Source organism: Polypterus senegalus, chromosome 2, assembly GCF_016835505.1.
Source record: "Polypterus senegalus isolate Bchr_013 chromosome 2, ASM1683550v1, whole genome shotgun sequence".
NCBI classification, from domain to species: Eukaryota; Metazoa; Chordata; class Cladistia; order Polypteriformes; family Polypteridae; genus Polypterus; species Polypterus senegalus.
In genome coordinates this window covers 4669395-4690738 of record NC_053155.1, presented here as the reverse complement: position 1 = coordinate 4690738, position 21344 = coordinate 4669395, and the positions used below count along the sequence as shown (strand labels likewise).

At 41.6% G+C, this 21344-nt stretch overlaps 1 protein-coding gene across 3 annotated transcripts in view; it reads left to right on the top strand.

The window, feature by feature from the left end:
• The window catches only part of LOC120521401, a 302230-nt gene that overhangs the window by 272745 nt on the left and 8141 nt on the right, over positions 1 to 21344 (top strand). For all 3 annotated transcript variants that reach the window (XM_039743036.1, XM_039743035.1, XM_039743037.1), the window contains 2 exons: positions 1644 to 1661; positions 6268 to 6434. In XM_039743036.1, coding sequence (XP_039598970.1) covers positions 1644 to 1661; positions 6268 to 6434 — 185 coding nt within the window. The remainder of the gene's footprint in view (positions 1 to 1643; positions 1662 to 6267; positions 6435 to 21344) is intronic.

Below are 21344 nucleotides of genomic sequence, written 5' to 3'. Positions count from 1 at the left end.
TTATTTCCACTCTAAAACTCCACTTCACTCCCAGATACTCAATCAAGGCATGAGCTGAGAGAAGTTCATGCACGTTCTAAATTGGTGGGGGGATGGAATAGCCGGCTGCTCCTAGCTTCTCTTTATCAGTACATTTAGAAGACAAAGGGCGCTGGCGGAGAGGTGTGAAGGGATTTAAGAAGCAGTTTAAGGTGGGACGGAATTACGAGTTTTTTCATAGGCTCTGGTAATTCTAGTGTTAAAATACGTCTACTAATACAAGAGTAGCGGTAAGACTTTGTGGAGGTGGCAGGTCAAATCACAAATCCTTGATGATATCTGCTCATACACGGCTTTGTAACAACCATGACAGGTAACGTCTGTTAAGTTTGGCTCTGTTGTATATTTCACAGGCTCTGACATAATCATATGTATCTTCATGACAGTAGACCACCAGTCTGGTCTTCAAAATTCCTAGATGACCAGACTTGGAGATACACCTCCCAGTGGGCCGCTTCAACAATAAACTGTAATGGCCCTGGACATCACACAAGAAGATGACACTGTTAAGTGGATGCAGTGGATTCTTCATGATTGACAAGAGTTTGCTCAGCGCCCGTCTCTCTGCCACAGATGTTAAACTGTCCAACTTTACTCCTACAATAGAGCCTGCCTTCTTAACAAGTTTGTCCAGGCGTGAGGCGTCTTTCATCTTTATGCTGCCTCCCCATCACACCACCACGTAGAAGAGGGCACTCGCCACAACCGTTTGAGAGAATATCTGCAGCATCTTATTGAAGATGTTGAAGGACACCAACCTTCTCAGAAAGTATAGTCAGCTCTGACCTTTCTTACACAGAGCATCAGTATTGGCAGTCCAGTCCAGTTTATCATCCAGCTTCACTCCCAGATATTTATAGGTCTGTACCCTCTGCACAGTCACCTCTGATGATCACGGGGTCCATGAGGGGCCTGGGCCTCCTAAAATCCACCACCAGCTTCTTGGTCTTGCTGGTGTTCAGGTGTAAGTGGTTTGAGTCGCACCATTTAGCAAAGTCTTTGATTAGGTTCTTGTACTCCTCCTCCTGCCCACTCCTGATGCAGCCAATGTCAAAGTAAAAGCAAACATTCAAATACTAAATTAGAATCAGAACCAAAAGAAATTAAGCTTACACTAAAATGTAAAGCCAGGCCACCTTAAATTCCTTCGCACCTCCTCGTTAGCGTCTTTTGTTTTGTAAATGTGTTGATCAGCACAAGCAGCCTGCTATAATATCACACCCCATCCCCAACCAATCTGATGGAGCAGACTAGCTCAAGTCTTTTTTTTGTGGTGTGAGGTGCCTAGAGTTGTAGAGAGTAAAAAATATACCATTATTTAGAATACATGCATTTCATGAGTGTTCCGTGTCTACAATGATCTGTGTAAATGCAGGATCTGAGGACCTGGAGGTGATTTGTAAAAGATGGGCAAGATAATTGAAGGAACTTCAACTTATGGTTAGCATTTGTGTGAAACTGAAATAACAGAATTTATAAAAATGAAGAGCAGACCTTCAGAAATGAAGAATCTAATTTAACTGATCAAACAGAAGCCTCTTGTGATGAGGTGATCATTGTTAATCAACTCACAGTCATTCACGTCTATTTCTTTTTTTTTTCAGAGATGGCACAACATCCAGGTACGTTTCAGCTTTTGCTATTTGAGTTATTTTTCAATCATTTAATTCAAGTACAGCTTCAACCATGGACCACCCAGTATGACCAATAAGGCATCACAGATGTCACGGGCAGTTTGCTTGAGTTGGGAAAGCCCACCTGAAATTTTGCACAAACAGCTGGTTGAATTTCTCAGCTTAATTGGAGCAGCCACATGATCTGATTGGGTGTTTGGGCTAAATTGGAGGGGGCATTGAAGGTTTGGGATGGTGAAGCAGGGTATGCTGTGCATTTATGACCAAACTTTAAGAAGCATTAAAGATTAAAAGGAATGTATGACAAGTGAAATTCTTAAAAAGGATGAAAGTGAATGAAAGGATTTAAAGACGTTAATAAGCTGGTGCCAGTAATCGCAACAGAGGAAAAAAAAGAACAAAGAATCCAATGAAGAAAAAACAGAAAGTGACCTTCCATCTGTAAACTGACAGTGTGAGGTCCACAAAATGTGCATCAGAGTGAGAAACGTAGGCTTCCTGCAAAGGCAAATGGGTGGGAGAGTGCGATAGGATATCTGCTCTCTTATGAAGGTGGGCTGGCATGGGGGTGCAGTCAGTAGTCAGCGCTGCTGCCTCAATGACACAGCAGTCTGGGTTTGAGTCCAGCACATGGTGGTAGTCTGTGTGGACTCCGCATGTTCTCTCTGTCTCTGTCTGTTTTTTCTCCTGATTGGTCAGCTTTTTCAAACCACACTCAATTTTGTGTGTTAAGTAATTGGCAGTTCTAAATGTCCTCACGTGAGTGTGTATGTATGTGTGTGTGTGTGTGTGAGTGGCCCGGTGCCGTTTCATTTTCCATTGTAATTTTATTAGACTTTTCAATTGCATTTGCTATGAAGGACTAAGAAAAGGCTCAACTCTAAATAGGAACAATGGAGGAGCAGGTAACAGGACAACCACACGGCCCACACACGTCAACCTTACTGGAATTTCAATTGACACCAAGTTATTTCCATAAAGCAATACATTGGACCCTCTGAAGTTACCTTTAAAACACCCAAAGTCACTTAGTGGTGGAAGAAACTGTTTGATTTTTTTTTTAATGTTGAGAGAAGAAGTGAAAAGAAAAAATATTCAAAGTAGAATCTTAAAATGTATTTATTTTCCAGCTGAGAAATTGAGTTTGAATTGATGTTCTTCTTTACAGAAGGCCTCAGCTGATTGATCAGAGTTGTTAAAGGCCATTAGAAGTGTAAATGACACACAAAATCCAAAGATTCTCATCAGGACCTCCTCTCAATTTTCACACAGCTACTCATCCAATGCATTTCTTAGTGCAATTAGCGTTATAGATACTGCAGAGGGGCGTGACAACACTGCCCCCTAGAGATTTGGGGACTGCAAATATGTTTTCTGAACATCCTTGACTCTTCTTGTAGTTCTCATATCAGACAGCAGTACGTCTTTTTTTAGCTCACTAACATGTCTCTCTTGTGCTAAAAGAACAACAACAACAACATTTATTTCTATAGCACATTATTCATACAAACAGTAGCTCAAAGTGCTTTACATATTAAAGAATAGAAAAATGAAAGACATAATTATAAAAAATAAATCAACATTAACATCGAATAAGAGTAAGGTTCAATGGCCAGGGGACAGAAAAAACAAAAAAACTCCAGACGGCTGGAGAAAAAATAAAATATTTTTATAATAATAAAAAATAAAATATATATAAGAACATTTCTGGCTGTAAATTAAACAGACAGGCTCCCTGTGATCCTCCAGTATAAGCAGAAGCTCTCATCTCTCCTGCCTTTGGGTTGGTCACCTTCTCATCATTGTTTTCTCCATTCTTTGATTTTCAAACTCAGGTGATATTCCTTCTTTGTCTTTCAGACCCAGCTAGCTGCTCTACTAAATGCCACTGTATGCCCCCTACATTTTTTTTGATGTGTTTTGATGTGAGGTGGCCTATACTGCCCCCTAGAGTAATGATGTGGGCATATACATAACATTCTGAGAACTCAAAGTGATGTTCATTTTACTGATTTGTTTTATTGTCTTTTTGTAATCCACACTCAGGACAACAAAGTCAGCTGACAGTTTAGACAATGAGGGGCTTTTAAAGACCTGCGGCCTCTTGTACAGTATAAACGGTGCATTTGCACAAAAATGTTGCGCACAATCATTTCCACGTTTACTTCCAGATGTATAAAAACTAAACTTGGTATAAAGTCACACACATTTTCATGGCAGCCCCTCTGCCTTGTATACGCACGTTTCTATTTGTTTTTCCAAACTGGCGGCACCCAACGTCAAAGCAGTGCTCCTGTTTCTGTGGTCTGCTTTTCTTTTTTCAGATTCACATCAATGCCGTGGGTTTAATCAGATACACCGAAATGAATTGCATATCATTTACAAATTTAATTAACTTGATTGTAATCATTCTCTAACAATATAATGATGAGTGGATTGGCCAAACTATTCTAACTACCATAGCTGCTTTAGTGTTGTTAGAAGACATCACAAATGGAAGCAATAGAACACAGCAGATATTTAGAGATGATGATGATGATGATGATGACTGTCTTCTAAGGTAATTTCGAATTCCTAGAGCTCTCCTCCTGGTGCTGTGTGCTAACCTGGCGCCGACTTTACAAAGGCAGACTTTGAGGAATTGTGCTCTACCTGGTCCTTTACAAGTTCTGTCTACTCTCGGGATTTTAACCACAAGAGGTTTTCAACGTGAACTTGCTGACTGATCGGATATTTCACAAACATCACTGAGTCGCACCATGCCAGCTGTATAGGATGGTATTATCTGCTTGTCATTCAGATAAATAAGATTTCCTTACACTGCAGTTGAACTGCAAAAACATAAAAGAGCAATTCACAGCAATGTCCAGTTTTCCAAATGTAATCGGAGTGGTCAGCTGCACACACATTGATATTGCAACAGCTCTGGACAACTGACATCAGCCAGTGGTGAATCATCAAAAAAACGAGCTGCCACTACATCATCTATAGCAGGAGCACCTATAAAAATGGCAACGCTGCAAAGTCACAGGTGCTTTTTCCAACTAGTGTGTCAAAAGACAAGCAGTCCATTCAAATATAAAGAGGAGAGAATCAATTCATTGTTCACCTTGTCACTGGTGCTACACTATAAAGGCCCCTTCAGAGAATGAATTTGCTTATGCAAATAGGAAGCATTTCCATTCTATTAATGTGCTGTTATAGTCCACAGAAAGTGTGTCGCATTGTGCAAGCTTGTAGCGTGCTGCATATATAATGTGCCACACAATTGTAGCTTGTCCGTACCTGAAGAGATGTGGTGTGATGACCTTGAACCACCAAATGATCAGCTAAATCAGACAGCATTACAACTTGATTTGAATGTAATTAGCAGAATGTAAAATCATCTAATAAAATGCAGCATTTATTTTTTTAACCAGTTCATTTAATTTGTGGTCAATATCATATACTGTAGTACAGCCCTTATATTCCTTAATTAATTGGCCACATCTCTTACAACATCCACTATTATATTTTTTGACTCCAGAACAGTCAATCAGCACACAGACAGATGGTCACCCAGTGGTTTCCGAGGTAGAGGTGTGTGAGCACCCAGCGCCTGTAGATGTGCCGGGCACAGCAGCACCATCCGGTCATCGGCACGGGGGTCAGCTTTTGTAATATTGTCTGAACAAGAATAAACAGATGTCAGGCTACGACTCACCTTTTCACGTTAACTGTGATATCTGACCACTTCTTTTTTATTTTGTGCGCTGTGTGACTTTCTGACTTGAACCTTTGAGTGTCTCCACCTCTCTTTTGTTGTTTATACCACTGCTTAAGCCACATTCACTGAAATTCTTCTTTTTCTCACGTGCTTTTGTGATTGTCTTTTAATCAAACACTGAACAGAAGGAGATATTTATAGTGATCTGTATACTAAAATATGTAAAATTCTGGGTGGATTCAGAATGGTGTGGCAGGTGTGTGCACATTCTTTACATTTCATGCTGACAGGGATTTATGGAGCAGTAGTGCGTGGAAGTTGGCTTACGCAAGGTTTTGTGTATCTGAATTTTTTTGTGTGTACACACATTTCTAGTTTTGTCCGTACGCCTTGTTTTAGTATAAATTCTACACATGCCTTTATGCATGAGGCCCCTGGTAGTCATGTAATGAAAGTCCCTGAACTGCAGCAAGAGATTTTAATACAAATGAAAGCCTTCCAAATAAATTATTGACCATTTGCACTGTGGAATTGAACTCAAATACAAATCCTGCCCAAGTATCATCTCTTTTCCTGGGTTAAACTAGAGGCAATGGAGGAGACGTGTCAGCCATAGTGATACGAGTGTGGAGAGAAGCTGTAAGTGGAGCCACAGGGCAGCTTGAGACTGAAGTGTTTTCATTGATTCAGCTGAGGGGTTCACTTCAGCAGCTTTTATCACAACATGGATGGCTTCTGTTCAGCCACACTTGGCATATGAAATGAGTCCATGAAGGAGTTGAGATTGATGTGCATTTACTTGGCCATAGGCAGGCACACCAGACTGACTTTTAGCACTCTAAAGTCCACAGCTCCTTCATTACTCTTCTTCTTTCTTTCTCACTGCAGCTTTGACTCTGAAGTTTTCTAAAGTTATTAATGGATTCCCTCATGAAGATCTCCTCAAGATCACGGAGTACTCCAAGCCTCAGCTGGCCTACGTTATGAACTTTGAACTCAGCAACGTTCTGCAGCTCCTGGTCACCGAACGCATCCTCACCAATGATGAGGCAAAGGTGAGCTGTCTCCCTGTTACTGGTTTATACTGGTCTTTGGGCTCTTCCCATTACCTGTTGTCATTGACATTCCTGGAGATTAGATGGGTGGCAGTAGACCTGAATTTAAATGACATAATTGAATCCTGAGAGGTAGCAAGGACTGGTAATTGAGCAGATGTGAAGGTCTGTGTGGACGTCATTCCTAGGAGGTCACACCAAGTGGTGGCTTTATGAAGCAGGCAGAGGGGAGATGTTCATGGGCTGAAGTACAGGCTGTGAGTGTAAGAACATAAGACAAGTTTAGAAAAAAGAAGGCCATTTAGGTCAGCATGGCTCATCAAGCCTGAGTCATTTAACCATCTGGAGGGTCCAAAAGACCTGCAATCTACCGCACTGCTTAATAACTCACATGATGTTATCTGTGGTTCTCTGTGTGAAGACTGACATCCACATGTTTGTGAGAAATTCACCATCAACGGTTTCAATTGCATTCTAGTTGAACGAGTCGTGTTAAAGAAAAAGCTGCTGTCCACCAAACTCAGTCCCTTCACCACTTTAAACACTTTCATCATGTCACCTCTTAATCTCTGTCTGATACAGCTAAAGAGATTTAACCCAGCATTCCATGAGCCTTACAAGTCAATTGTATTTATGTATGTAATGTTTTTACATATTTTTTACAATTTTCCTTGTCCCTCTGCTCTTCTGTATCTCCATGCTTCACATGGACTTTGTTATACATAGCTAAGGACAGCATTGTCATTTTTATGATGATGATACTCTGATGATGGTTCTGTTTCAGTGTTAAAAAGTGAAAGTTCATCAGAGCTTTCTCAGGTCACAACTTGCTTCAGTGAAATAAAAACCTGGATGGAATAGAACTAAAGCCCAGTTTAAGAACATGAGGTCCCTTGGTGATGACGCCATCAGATATTCTTCTTCTACTAGGAATCTTAATGTCCTTTTTGTTTGCTCCCTTTCTTATTCCACTTACATAAACCAAATTATTTAATTTCCTAATTTAATTTTCCTTATCATGTATCACGTGTTCGCTCATTCCTCTCCTTTTCTTGTCTGTCCTGCACCGACTACTGGAATTCCCAACTCTCAAGTGCCCCTTCTAATTTGTTATCACAGCTCCAGTTTGTTCAGAACTGCTTAATCCACACTAATAAAAGGATACGTGTCTGTCTGTCTGTCTGTCTGTCTCTCTGTCGTTGCTTTGTCATTGTCATTCCAACAGATGGCACATCACAAATATTTTTAGCAGTGAAATGCATTGCATTTGCCATTTCAATAGATGGCACTTCACAAACGTTAGCGCTGCCTTTATGAATCTTATACAAAATGGCCGATAACAGAGACACATGAATTACATGGTACACTGCAAACCTTAACACTGAGGTCTGCGTTGATTACTTAGATTACAACCTGCCTTAGGTGGTCAGCACAGCTCATAACCTATACAGCTTTAAATGGCTTCACACAGGACCACATCAGTGACCTCCTCCATCACTAGATTCCTGTCTGCCCCCTAAGGTCCACTGAGCCTTGCTTTGCCCCAAACTAACCTGCGCTCTTTGGGTGGCAGAGCCTTCATCTTTATACTGAGCAGACTGTGGAATAACCTCCCTAAATGAAAGAGTTCACCTGACTGCATTCATTCTTTTACAAAAAGAACTTCAAACATATTTGTCCTGGAAGGCATTTAACTTTGAAATACATGGTGCCTGGTTTAAGAAGAAGAAACTCTTTAAATTACGTGGTCATCTCTATACTGAAGTAAAGCTTGCTTTTATTGACATTGATTTGATCTGCGTGATAAGAGGAAGGATCTGGTGGCCAAGGGTTCAGGCATCACAAATGGTGGCAAGTGGTGCCAGGGTCCATTCTTTGGTTGGAGATCTTGTAGTTTGTAGGCTGAGGATGGTCAAGGCAAGTGAGGAGACCACCACCTGAGCCAGAGGTCAATATCATCGGTTTGGACCTGGAAGAACTGAGGATCTGGCTGGGCTAGTGTAGGTGGATTTTATTACAAGGTCCTTCAGCTTCTTGAAAGCCTTCTATCACGAACGTGACCACTGCCACGGGACCACTTTTCTGATAAAGTGGTACAAAGGGGTCACAGTCAGCCAAACAGGAAGAAAATTGTGGAACCTTTCTGTCATTTCCAAATAGTTTTGATGGCCTCCATGTTCTCTCTGTCCACATGAACTCCTGCATCAGACACCAAATGCCTCAGGAAAATAAGCTGTTTTTGCAGGAAACATCATATTAAGAGATAGTTGAGCCCATCCCAGGCTGGAGAAAATCACATTGAGGTCTCACGAGTGTTGGTGCAGGTTTGGCGAAAAAATGATGATATCATCTGCTGTGTATACACATAACAGGATTTTGCAATGAATCCCCTCAAAACCTGTCTCATTAACCTTTGAATAGTGGCCCTGCATTTTTAATCGAAAGGGCATCACACAGAAATGGAAGAATTACTGACATTTTTTCTATGTTATTCTCATCTCTGTGTATCCAGATCCATCATGTACCAAAGACATGGCATAGACATCTAGGGGTGTTTTAGTATTTAATGCCCATTGTCTACACAAAACCTATAAGGGAAGTTAGGCTTTGAGATTAAAACTACAGGTGACTCCCAAGCCGTGGAAAAAGATCTCTGTTATATTGCAACTTAATTTCACTTGCACACGTCAAGTCACATTAACACAGACTTTTCCGTGGTGTGGAGTATCCGACCACTCACTTCTTTATTGCATGTTCCAAACAGTAAAACTCTCTAGTTTACACCACATATCAATCGCTTGGTTCCACCTACTGGTTGCTATAGGCATCGTGCAACATGTAGTTTAATACATAGTTTAATACATAACATATCTCAGAACGCCCTCCTTTTACATCTAAGTCACAAAGTATATTATAATTTGATTTTTCTTGGGAGAATCATTGCTGATATACGTTACACTGAAAAAGATTTGGGAACTCAACACCCCTGAAACATCACAACACAATCACCACAATAATCTCATGAGAAGCAGAAATGCATTGAAGGACAAAATTTAATATGCTTGCATGAAAACAAAATGTCACTTACTGTCCCCTTTACAAGAACATCATTAACAAATACAAGAAAAACACAAACAGAAATATTAAGAAAATGAAAACACAGCTCCTCATCATCAATGAATTGGAAGTGACTCTGATGTCACAAGTTCCCAGCAAACGTTATTAGTCTAAGAGAGGCTTTAGTATTTATGTTCAAAGACGTACCTCTTAAAAAGAAATTAAAAACATGCTCCTCCTCTCACACCTTCCTCACCTTCAATACACTCCCATATCTTCAGGCCGCTTTTATTTCATTATGGACTCGTGTAAATGCAGCTCCTCACTGACTACCTGACTTCTTTCCACCATCCACTTCCTAGTTATCCTTAGATTTTCCACCAATCAGCTCACACAGGACATTTCCCATACAATGCTGGGTAATTCATTTATGGGCAGAGACAGGCAGACTATAAACCCAGGGGACTGCATACAGAAACATTTATCAGGTAGACCGTATTAGCGAGACAGTTAGCTACGATTTTCCCCAATAAGTAACATTTTTTGTTTTAATGTATTCAGAGACAAGTCGCTCTCATCCATCCACTCCTTTAACTCACTGACACAATTCATGAAGGACACCATTGGAGAAATATCATTTGGTCTAAAAGAATGGAACAGCTGAGTATCATCTGCATACGAGTGACAATGAATGTGATGTTCTCTGATGAGAGTTCCCAGTAAAGGTCCGAGTACTGAGCCCTGCAGGACACCATATTCAGCTTAATGTGACACCACTAAGTGACTCTCTCAGTGTGACACAAGCTGTGATCTGACTTGGTCTCTGCTGTTTGTGGTACAGTCAGCTTCTTCACACACCGTGGGCACTGAACACCACAGCACAGTCCTTGTTGCAAATTCTACACCTCCGATCTTCAGTTCCCATTCTAAACTCACCCTACGTTTATATCAATTAAGGGGCTGCACCTTCCCTTATAATTTATTATTTCAATCATCATTTTGCTGAAGGTTAATAAACTTCACTCTTTACAATAATAATGCAGCCGTCAGGTGGTTTTAGTGTAATGTAATTCTGAGGACATATTAGTTCACTCTCTGCTTATTGAGTAACTGTGGATTCAGAAAGTCTTCAGACCCCTTCACTTTCTGCACATTTTATTGTGTTGTAAATTTCAGTTTAAGTAGATAATCTCACCACCTCAGAATGACAAAGTGAAAACACATTTTCAGAAAGATTTGCTAATTTATTTAACATCACAAACTGAAATCTGTTATTCCTTGAAGTATTCAAAGCCTTTGCTGTGGCACTCCAGATTAACTCAGGGCCATCATGTTTGCTTTAATTCTTCTTGAAATGTGTTGAGAACTTGATAGGAGTCCACCTATGACAAACTGAGTTCACTGGACATCATTTAGAAAGGCAAACATTACCTGTGTGTAGAAGGTCCTCAATTCACACTATATGTCAGGACAAAAACCAAACCATGAAGTCCACAAAACTCCCTGTAGTCCTCTGTGATCAAATTCTGGTGAAGCAGAAATCAGGACAAGGAAATAACAACACACCTAAAGTTTTGAATGTTCCCAGAGCAGAGTCGTCATTAAAAATAGAGAAATGAAAGATGTTTGGAGCCACCAGGAGTTGGTCATCCAGCAAAGCTGAATAAGCAGGCAAGCAGGGCCTTGGTGAAGGAGGTCATCGAGAACCTAATGTTCACTCTAATACAACTTGAGAAGTTCTCTGCTGAAATGGGAGACCAGTCCCTGCTTATCACCTGCCTAATGCCATGCCTAGGGAGAAACATGGAGGTGCAGCTTCATGCTATAAGGTGCACGGACAGGTCAGAATTGAGGGAAAGATTAATGCAGCCAAATACAGAGAGGGTAATATGCACACAACCTCCAACTGGGGTGAAGGTTCAAAGACTCAAAGCAAACAGCCAAGACAACACTGGAGTGGCTCAGCCAAAGCCCACACTAAACCCCATTAGACAAGTGTGGAGAGGTCTAAAGATGGCAAATTACAGACGCTCCCCATCCAGCCTAACTGTCAACTGCCCAAATCCAGGTGAGCAAAGAGACTTACCAAGAAGAGTTGAAAATGGAATTGCTGCCAAAGGAGCTTCCACAAAGTACTGAATTAAGGGCCTGAATACTTGTAGGAATTTGAGATTTCAGTTTTTGATTTTCATTCATTTTACAAGCCTTTCTGGTCACATTTTTTTACTTTGTTGTTACGGGTTATTATGTGTGGAGTGGTGGCCAAAAATGGCAAATTTCTTCATTTAAAATGAAATGTACAGTACCACCCAAAAAAGTGTGCAGAAAGTGAAAGGTCTGAAGACTCATTTCCATTTCGAATTTATTTATTGATTTTTTAGTTTTATGTTTAACTTAACAAAAACAGCAGAAATCATCTCGTACACAAGCAGCTTGCAGGTCTCTCTGGTGGTGTTTGACTGACTTGAATTGTGAATCAGAGAGGCCTTTAAATGAGTAAAAGAGAGAAATCTACAAAATATGACATCTCTGAAGGTACATTTGAAACTGTAAACTAATCCGTGGTTGAAGTCACACAAAATGTTTATCTATCTTCAGACAGACGAGTTTGCAAATTTGCCAATGCAACTTAAATTTGAAAACTTTGTACACAGAATTACCAGCCTGCACTTAATAAGCAGAAATAAGATAAGCAATACATTAAAAAGGTATGGAGAGATTATGAGATTACAACAATAAGAGCAACCTGACTAGATAACAAAGATGAGGACAAGTAGAAGAGACGGGTACAAATTATTGAGGAAAGATGGACGAATGCGACAAGGTGGGGAGTCACCATTTACATCAAACAGACTCTTCAGTGAGACTGTGAGCTACAACTTAGTGAGGACGTGTGGACTCGACTGGACAGCATCAGGGATCGAGGCCTCATGTGAGGAGGGGGATATAGACCACCAAATGCAGACAAGAGTTTCACTAACTCACTTGCTTTGTTCTTGATCCCCTTACCATTAAGGTTAGTCATTTTAATGTCTGACTCGTCTGATTTCAGCTCATTAAAATGGTGTATTATAGTCCTGGAGGGTTGACCCCTCAAATAACACAAGAGCACAAGAGCAGGAGTTTGTAGACGTTATCAGTGACCGTTTATAACACATCAATGTGGGGGGTGAAACCTGCCTAGAGTTAGTGTGTCAAAGTGATTAAACCATTAGAGCCAAGTGACAGTAATAATAATAATAACTAGCCAACCCGCGGCGTAGCATACGCCGCATAATCAGGCCACTTTTTAAATGATTTTTAAGCACAGAGGAAAAAATAAAGATTTGAAAAATCCGTAATTTAATAAACCACCAAGAAAAGTAACATTGCAACAATGCATGCTACAAAGCAACATACAATTGTTCGTGACTGAAAACCGGAGGAGCGCCTTCTCCTTCCAAAGCGAAGGACGGGTTGAACGGCGCCGTTCAGTACGCACTGCCCGCTTATGTGCCCGCCCCCAACTCCCTACCTGAGTCGCTTTTGTCTGTGTACAGTCCACATGCACCTGTGAGTCACGTTGACTGTTAATTTTCCAAACACCGCCTCAGTCGGTTTCCACGTTGATTTTTCATTGTTCTTTGCGGTTCCGGCTGCTTTTTTTTATATATAATCCACCAAGTCACCCGACCATGTGGGGCTTTACAAAGGGCAGGGATGTAATCAGTGCGAGCGTATGACCCGCACGTACTGGGAATTTCTCGTTCGTGGGGAACAATTGCAAGCCACTGTCTCCATCACGAATGGGGTTCAACGGCTTACCCACGCCGGGTAGACACACGTTGATCCATTCAGTGTAGCGTGCGTGCAGTACCGGACATGCAAGTGCATCACAGACCTATTAATGCTCAATCTCACGTGGCTGAAAGCCACTTGTCCCTATAAGAATTTGGACGCTGACCGCTGTTGGGTCGTGTAACTATTTAGCAGGCGGGAGTCTCGTTCGTTTTCGGAAATAAGCATCCAAATCGCTCCACTATGTAAGAACTGCCATGCACCACCACCCACAGAATCGAGAAAGAGCTATCATCTGTCAATCCTCTCCATGTCCGGGCCGGGTGAGGTTTCTTGTGTTGAGTCAAATGAAGCGAAAGGCCCCACACCTGGTGGTGCCCTTACGTCAATTCCTTTAAGTTTCAGCTTTGTAACCATACCCATACTCCCCCCTGAACCCAAAGACTTTGGTTACCCTGTTGCGGGGCCTGCATTGGTGAAGCAGGTGAGACGGTAATGAAACAGAGGCACAGGGCTTATTGGTTTTTAAAGTCTGCTTTCTTCATTGGGTTTTAACCAATGCACGGAACGAACCAACACACAATCATCTGTGCGGCGCACAGGCGCGGAGGGTGAAACGGGAGGAGAGGAGAAGGACATCCACTCCGCTCCCTCCATCATGCTAGGGGGGGTGTGTACAAAGTGCAGGAGCATCTAAGAAGACGCATGTTTGTCGCGGATGCGAATTGCTGTATGTAGCGTGTAAAACAGTTTGCTATGAGCAACAGTTTTGTCAATGACATTTCTCCAAAAAAACCCGACTGACAGAAACAAACAGTTACCTGAAGCAGGAATTTCTATAACATTGAAAGAAGTGTTGTTTCCATGAAATACATTTGAAGCGGCAGCCATGGAGGGCAAAAGAATAGTCAACATGGCTCACAGCTGGGTTTGGACCGGAGCACAGACCAAAGCGAGTGAGTATGTGTTTGATTTGGCGGGCAGTGGTCTGAGGTGCGTTCCTGAGCACGTGGGAGGAGGGGTAGAGTTTGTGGGCGGGGCTTCGTTGTTCCTTTCGCATGGTTTTTCATGGTGGACGCGGTTGGTGTCGAAACCGAAAAGAATAATGAAAAGTCAACGTGGCTTAGACGTGCATGTGGACTCCTAGCACAGACGAAAGGGGCTAACTGGGTGGTCGGTGAGTTTTTGCGTCCGGGCACATGGGCAGGCAGTGTGAATGCCTAGAGAGCGAGGGCAGACGCGGGCCGGTGAAAAAGGAGTGTTGGTGGGCAGGAAAAGTCCTCCGTGTTCCTGCAGGAGCATCTAAGAAGACGCATGTTTGTCGCGGATGCGAATTGCTCTATGTAGCGTGTAAAACAGTTTGCTATGGTGCAAGCGGTCATGCATTGTAACCGAAAACTCGTAGACTGCTTACTTCATTGTGTTTTAACCTCAGTTGTAAATGATTGTTTTAAAGATCCCATGAGATACCCCTCGCAAACCGTTTCACACACTGCATATGGCGATTCACCTACGCGAGAAACATGCCTCTATGAACAGTCAACGTAGCTCGGAGGTGCATGACATGAACATGGCATTAACCTGACCTGCACCGCATGTGGCCTCCACGACAGACAAATATAAATGACGCCACTTTTTCTGTGTCCTCGCGTCCGACTTGGTGGCCGTGGCCCTGCGAGTTGTCGTCGTATCCAATGGTCTTGGAGTTGGTGGGCGTGGCTCCTTCCTGCGTGCGCCATAGGTGTCTCACTTGTCGGCGGCTTAGTGAATCCACGCCCCTTCCGGCGTGCTTTTCATGGTTGTCTTGCCTTAGTGAATTATATATATAGATAATAATATTAATAATAATAATTTCATTTTTATGAGGTATCTGGATGAGATGTGGGGACAGCTTAGCTATTAGCCCAACAAGCGAGTGACAAATGGCCTGAGGGGTTCAGACTGAGATTTAACAAAGGTAAGAAATGAAAGAAAACTCAACAATGGATAACCAAGAATCAAAAAAATGGGACACAACAAAAGCATTTAATCAGAGTGGTGATTACGATAGCATTAATCTGGATTTTCAGATAAAGTCCCACATGACAGATTGGTCAATTTAGGACAAGCTCTATAGGTTTCTCCACTCTTCCCAGGTGGCCTTAGTCCAACTCTGACTCCCAAGTGGACAGAGGTGGCTCCCTTTATACCAAACCTGGAGGTGTCAAGGAGGAAACACTCCTGGTGCAGGCAGGAACCCCTAAAAATAGGGACAGCCCCTTCTACAGTTCCCCCTGTTGGCACCCATGGAGCACAGCATGCTGCCCCACAAAACTACAACCCCAACATGCCCACCAGGCACATAAATGGGCATACTGGCCCAGGAATGCTGTCACCCAGTGTGTTGGTGGAGCATTCACTCTTGGGAGGCCATCTTCCCTGTACATCCACTACACTGACCTCCATGCCAGGTAAGGATACACGGGTTTATTCTGCCCTGCTGTCCATCACAATGGGTTCAAAATTGGCCCAAACACAGAAAGCAAAAGTTATGGGAGAGGAAAGTGTTAAATTGTCAGAGCATAAATGAAGAGACTCAGTGGCCAACAGTTAAAGTTTTAATCCAACAACTGGAAGCAACAACAGACAACAATTGTCCTCCGAACTTTCTCTATTCCTTTACACTCTTTTTCTATCCCTCTTCAATATCTCCACCTAGTGGCAAAAGTACAGAACATAACATATTCCCCCTTTACTTAAGAATAGTACTTACAGTAGGTAATTAAACAACACTAGCATTTTAATGATCACTGAATTACATCAAACATTCAAATTTATGTAACAAAGTCCTCAAGCCAACGAGGGATCTTCTCATACGAGTTGGGGCAATGTCAGAAATCTCAGGTATTGATGTCGATGTAGACTGGTGTGGTAATTCCACTGTAGCATTCCCTGAAGCATCACTTGGCACAAGTATATTTGTCTTAGATAAATGGGAAGAATGACATTTTTTTCCATCTGCCAAAAGGTAAGTGCATGGACCAATTTCTTTTTTAATTTCCACAGACTGTGAAAATCCTGGGTATGCTTTTGGAACGTGTATTGGATTCCGAATACGCACCTTGTCCCCTTTTTGAAAAATAGGAATCTGTGCACCACGTCTGGTATCTGTATATTTTTTCATTTTCTGTTGAAGGAAGGAAACTATCTTACCAACAGTGTCATTATCGGCCTTGCAGGCAATAGGAGGAGGGAGGACATTGAAGTGTGTTTGCATTTTTTGGCCATGAAGCAATTCAAAAGGAGAAACTCCATTAGTAGAATGTGGTGTTGCATGATATACCTGAAAAAATTCTGAAATGACAGATTTCCAGGGTTTCACTTGTAAGTTAGCAGATTGGATGCAGCCTTTGAGAACATGATGAAATCTTTCAATGGCACCATTTGCAGCTGGAAGGTATACTGAAGTGCGTATGTGTTGTATGTTTCTTTCCTTTAGAAATGCTGCAAAGTCTGTTGATGTGAATTGACATCCATTATCTGACACTACAGAATGTGGATTTCCAAATCTGCTAAAGACTGAAGTGAGGAAATCTATAACATTCTTAGCAGTGACAGAAGCAGTGAAGGCGACTTGTGGCCACTTGCTAAGATAATCAATGAGGGTTAGAGCATAACGATAATTCCAGACAGCTGTTTCAAATGTACCCACTATATCTATTTGCCAGGGTTCTAATGGAAATGGAACAGGTTGTAAAGGTGCAGGAGAAACACTGGCCGTCTTGTCAGATGACTGGCACAGTTGAAAATTTTTAACTTGAGCTGAGATCATATCATCTATACCTGGCCACCAGTATAGCTCACTTAGAGGCTGTTTAGTTCTCACAATGCCTTGGTGACATTTATGAACAAGCACTACCAAGGTATGGCACAGAGAAACAGGAGCAATGAGATGAGCACCACGGAACAAAATCTCGTTATGTGCATTAAATTCATCTTGTAGTTTGAAATATGGACGCAGAACTGTGGCAACTGCATTAAGAGAAGAAGGCCAACCACAGGTAATCTGATTTCGCAGAGCAGACAACTCACTGCAAGAGGGAGAGGCAGAAGCAAACTCACCAGGTGAGAGGGCAGTCAGAGTAGGAGACAGCATTGCCACAAACTCAAGTTCAGTTGCAGAAATGTCCTCAGCAGCAGCAGGCAAAGGCAAGCGAGAGAGACAATCAGCAATGTCATTCTGTGACCCAGGACAGTAAGCAACAGTATAGTTGAAACACAACAGTCATGCTGCCCAGCGTGAAATCCGCATGCCTGCACGATCAGACCCTTTTGAGGACAGTAGAGTGGTCAACGCTTGATGATCAGTACAGAGCATAAACTTACGACCCCACAAGTAAGTCCTCCATTTTTCAACAGCCCACACACATCCGAGAACTTCTTTATCAACTGTAGAATATTTCCTTTCAGCAGCAGTAAGAGTCCTGGACGCAAAAGCAACAGTCCGCTCTGTATGGTCAGGATGGAAATGAGCTAGGTCAGCTCTGAGCCCATAATCAGATGAGTCAGTAGAAACTATAATAGGCAAATCAGGGTCAAATAAGGCCAAAGCTGGACTGGCAATTAGCAATTGTTTCACTGACATAAAGCTGTGCTGAGCTTCCTCAAACCAGGAATACTGCATATGTTGGCGGAGGCAGGCGCGTAAGGGTTCTACAATAGTGGCAAAATTTGGGATAAACTTATTATACCAAGATGCAGATCCAAGGTATGAATGTAACTTGGTAACATCGGTTGGAGTTGGAGCATGTAGAAGAGCAGCATGATGATCCTGATCAGGTTGTATCCCTTGTGCTGTAACAGTATGACCCAAAAAATGCAGAATGGCCTGATTAAAATGACATTTTGATTTGTTTAACTGCAATCCTGCATCTTTTATGTTTAAGAACTGCTTGAAGTGTCCGATCGTGGTCAGCTTGTGTTTGTCCCTACAAAATTATATCATCTAAGTAGTTTGCAACATTTGGCAACCCCTGCAAGATTGTAGCGAGCATCTTTTGAAATGCAGATGGAGCAGATGCTAACCTATAATGGACCCGGCAGAACCTGAACAGTCATTCATGAGTAATAAAGGCTGTCAGATCACTGCTCTCTTCATGAAGCAAAAGCTGAAAGTATGCACTTTCTAAATCAATAGTGCAGAACACTGTTGCTCCTCTCAGCAATGACAGCATTTTATCAACGTGAGGAAGAGGAAGGCTGTATGTAATAATAGCTTTACTTGGTTCTCCCAAGTCAATGCACATACGGATACCCCGAGTCCTCTTTTGGACCACCACAATGGGCGAGACCCAGGGAGAGGCATCAATGCTTTCAATAATCCTTGCTTGAAGAAGGCGATTTAGCTCTTCACTGACATCATGCCGAACTGACAGCGGTAAACGATGTAATTTTTGTCGTACTGGAGTAACAGAGTCTAATACTTTAACTTGGTGTATGAAGCCTTTTGTACAACCTAGGGAAAGTGGAGGTGATGGTTGTAGAAAGACACAGGACAGGAATAGAGTTTGTAGTAGCACATGGTAAGACAGTACTGCCGTTAAAGCACAAATGTAGACCTTTTATTAAATCCATTCTCAGCAAATCAGTCCCAGACTCCACTATGAAGACTGACGTAGAGCATGTAACATCACCTTTGGACACAGTAACAGGTAAGCAACCAAGCACAGGGAATGGAGAACATGAATAAGTCACTAGCTTAACTGAAGGTGGCAGTAAAGGTTCTCCTTGAAAGTTTGCATCATATATACATTAACACTAGAATTACCAGAGCCTATGAAAAAACTCGTAAATCCGTCCCACCTTAAATCACTTCTTAAGTCCCTTCACACCTCTCTGCCAGCGTCTTTTGTCCTCTAAATGTGCTGATAAAGAGAAGCTAGGAGCAGCCGGCTATTCCATCCCCCCACCAATTTAGAACGTGCACGAACTTCAGCTTGATTGAGTATCTGGGAGTGAAGTGGAGTTTTAGAGTGGAAATAATAGATCGTTGTTTGGAACACACGCATTTCATGTCTGTTCCGTTTCTACAGTAATCTGTGTCAACACATTGTTAAAACAGAAACATTTTTTATATTCTAGTAGTAGATGACAAAATGTAGGCATAAACTATATAATGTATTAAGCCTGAAGTCCAAATAGCAAAGAAACATTTTCATTTATAGCACAACAATTGTGCTTATATATTTTTATTCAAAAATATAACTGCAGAAACAAAAAGCCGCCTTAACATGCGACATTGGGAGCCATTTGTTATGACTGCCTCTGTGGTGCAATAGGATCAGCTGCCAACTGGGAATCAAAAGGTTGCGAGTTTGAATCTGCACCGCTCCATTTTGAGAATTAAACTGCTCTTAGTCTTACTATTAGAATTAAAGCATACATTTGATTTCAGTCTGTAACAGCCGGTGTAATTTTTGATCCTTATAAAGGTTAGCTTTGTTTTTTATTTTTTTTTAATTCACTTTTCATTCTCTCAGTCGCATTCAGAATCAATCCATACAACCCCATCTGACACGGCTGTTTTCACATAAAGACGCGCTATAGCTCTGCAGTGTACTTGTGACTGCATTCTCGTACCAATGTTTGTGAAATGAAGTGTCTGTGTGCACTTTTCGTGGCATTACACGTGTATTTTTTGAGCATGCCCGTTTCAGCATGCTCAAACACAGGAACATATGTTGGTGTAAAAGTATAACAAAAGTGCACTTTTATTCAAGTGCACTTTTTCCATCGCCTTTTCCTGTAAGAAGCAATGTACACACTTCTCTCTATGTTGTGGTTTCTATTACACACCTGAAAGAAAGAGACAATATATGTAAAAACATCATCGCACTAATGCAATATTATTTGAAAACAAACAGCGTCAGATCGGGTGTGAATTTATGCAGGAACTAGAAATTCTCTGATGCGGGACCTTTCCCCAGGGAAGAAAGTACAGTGTCAGGTGCTCATTCAGTGTAATAGAAACCATAGCACAGAGAGTTGCGTACACGGCAACAAGTACACGTGTCGTAAATGTAGGAAGGACGGTCCTTGGGTGTGTGGGAACTGTTAATATTTGAATGTGATGATTTTATATAGCACGGAATGAAAATCTGCACTTCTTAGCATTGCACCATGCAAGCTGTCGTATCAATCGCCTACTGTAACTTGCTTTCTTTTTTCTTCGGTTATACAGGTAGTCTTGAATAAAAGTGCACTTGTTTTGTTATACTTTTACACCAACATATGTTCCTGTGTTTGAGCATGCTGAAACGGGCAAGCTCAAAAAATACACGTGTAATGCCGCGAAAAGTGCACGCAGACACTTCATTTCACAAACATTGGTATGAGAATGCAGTCACAAGTACACTGCAGAGCTTTAGCGCATCTTTAACAGCCGTGTCAGATGGGGTTGTATGGATTGATTCTGAACGCGACTGAGAGAATGAAAAGTGAATTAAAAAAAAAACAAAGCTAACCTTTACAAGGATCATAAATTACATTGGCTGTTACAGACTGAAATCAAATGTATGCTTTTATTCTAAAATAGTAAGACTAAGAGCAGTTTACTTCTCAAAACAGAGAGATCCAGGATCGAACTCACAACCTTTTGATTCCCAGTCAGCAGCTGATCCTATTGCACCACAGACGCAGTCACAAGCAATGGGTGTCAATGTCGCATGTTAAGGCGGCTTTTTGTTTCTGCAGTTATATTTTTGAATAAAAGCTCAATTGTTGTGTTATATTTGTACCTTTTGTAAAAATGTTTCTTTGATATTTGGACTTCAGGCTTCATACATTATATAGTTTATGCCTACATTTTGTTATCTACTACTAGAATATAAAAAACGTTTCTGTTTTAACAATGTGTTGACACAGATTACTGTAGAAACTGAACAGACATGAAATGCGTGTGTTCCAAACAACGATCTATTATTTCCACTCTAAAACTCCAATGCACTCCCAGATACTCAATCAAGCTGAAGTTCGTGCACGTTCTAAATTGGTGGGGGGATGGAATAGCCGGCTGCTCCAAGCTTCTCTTTATCAGCA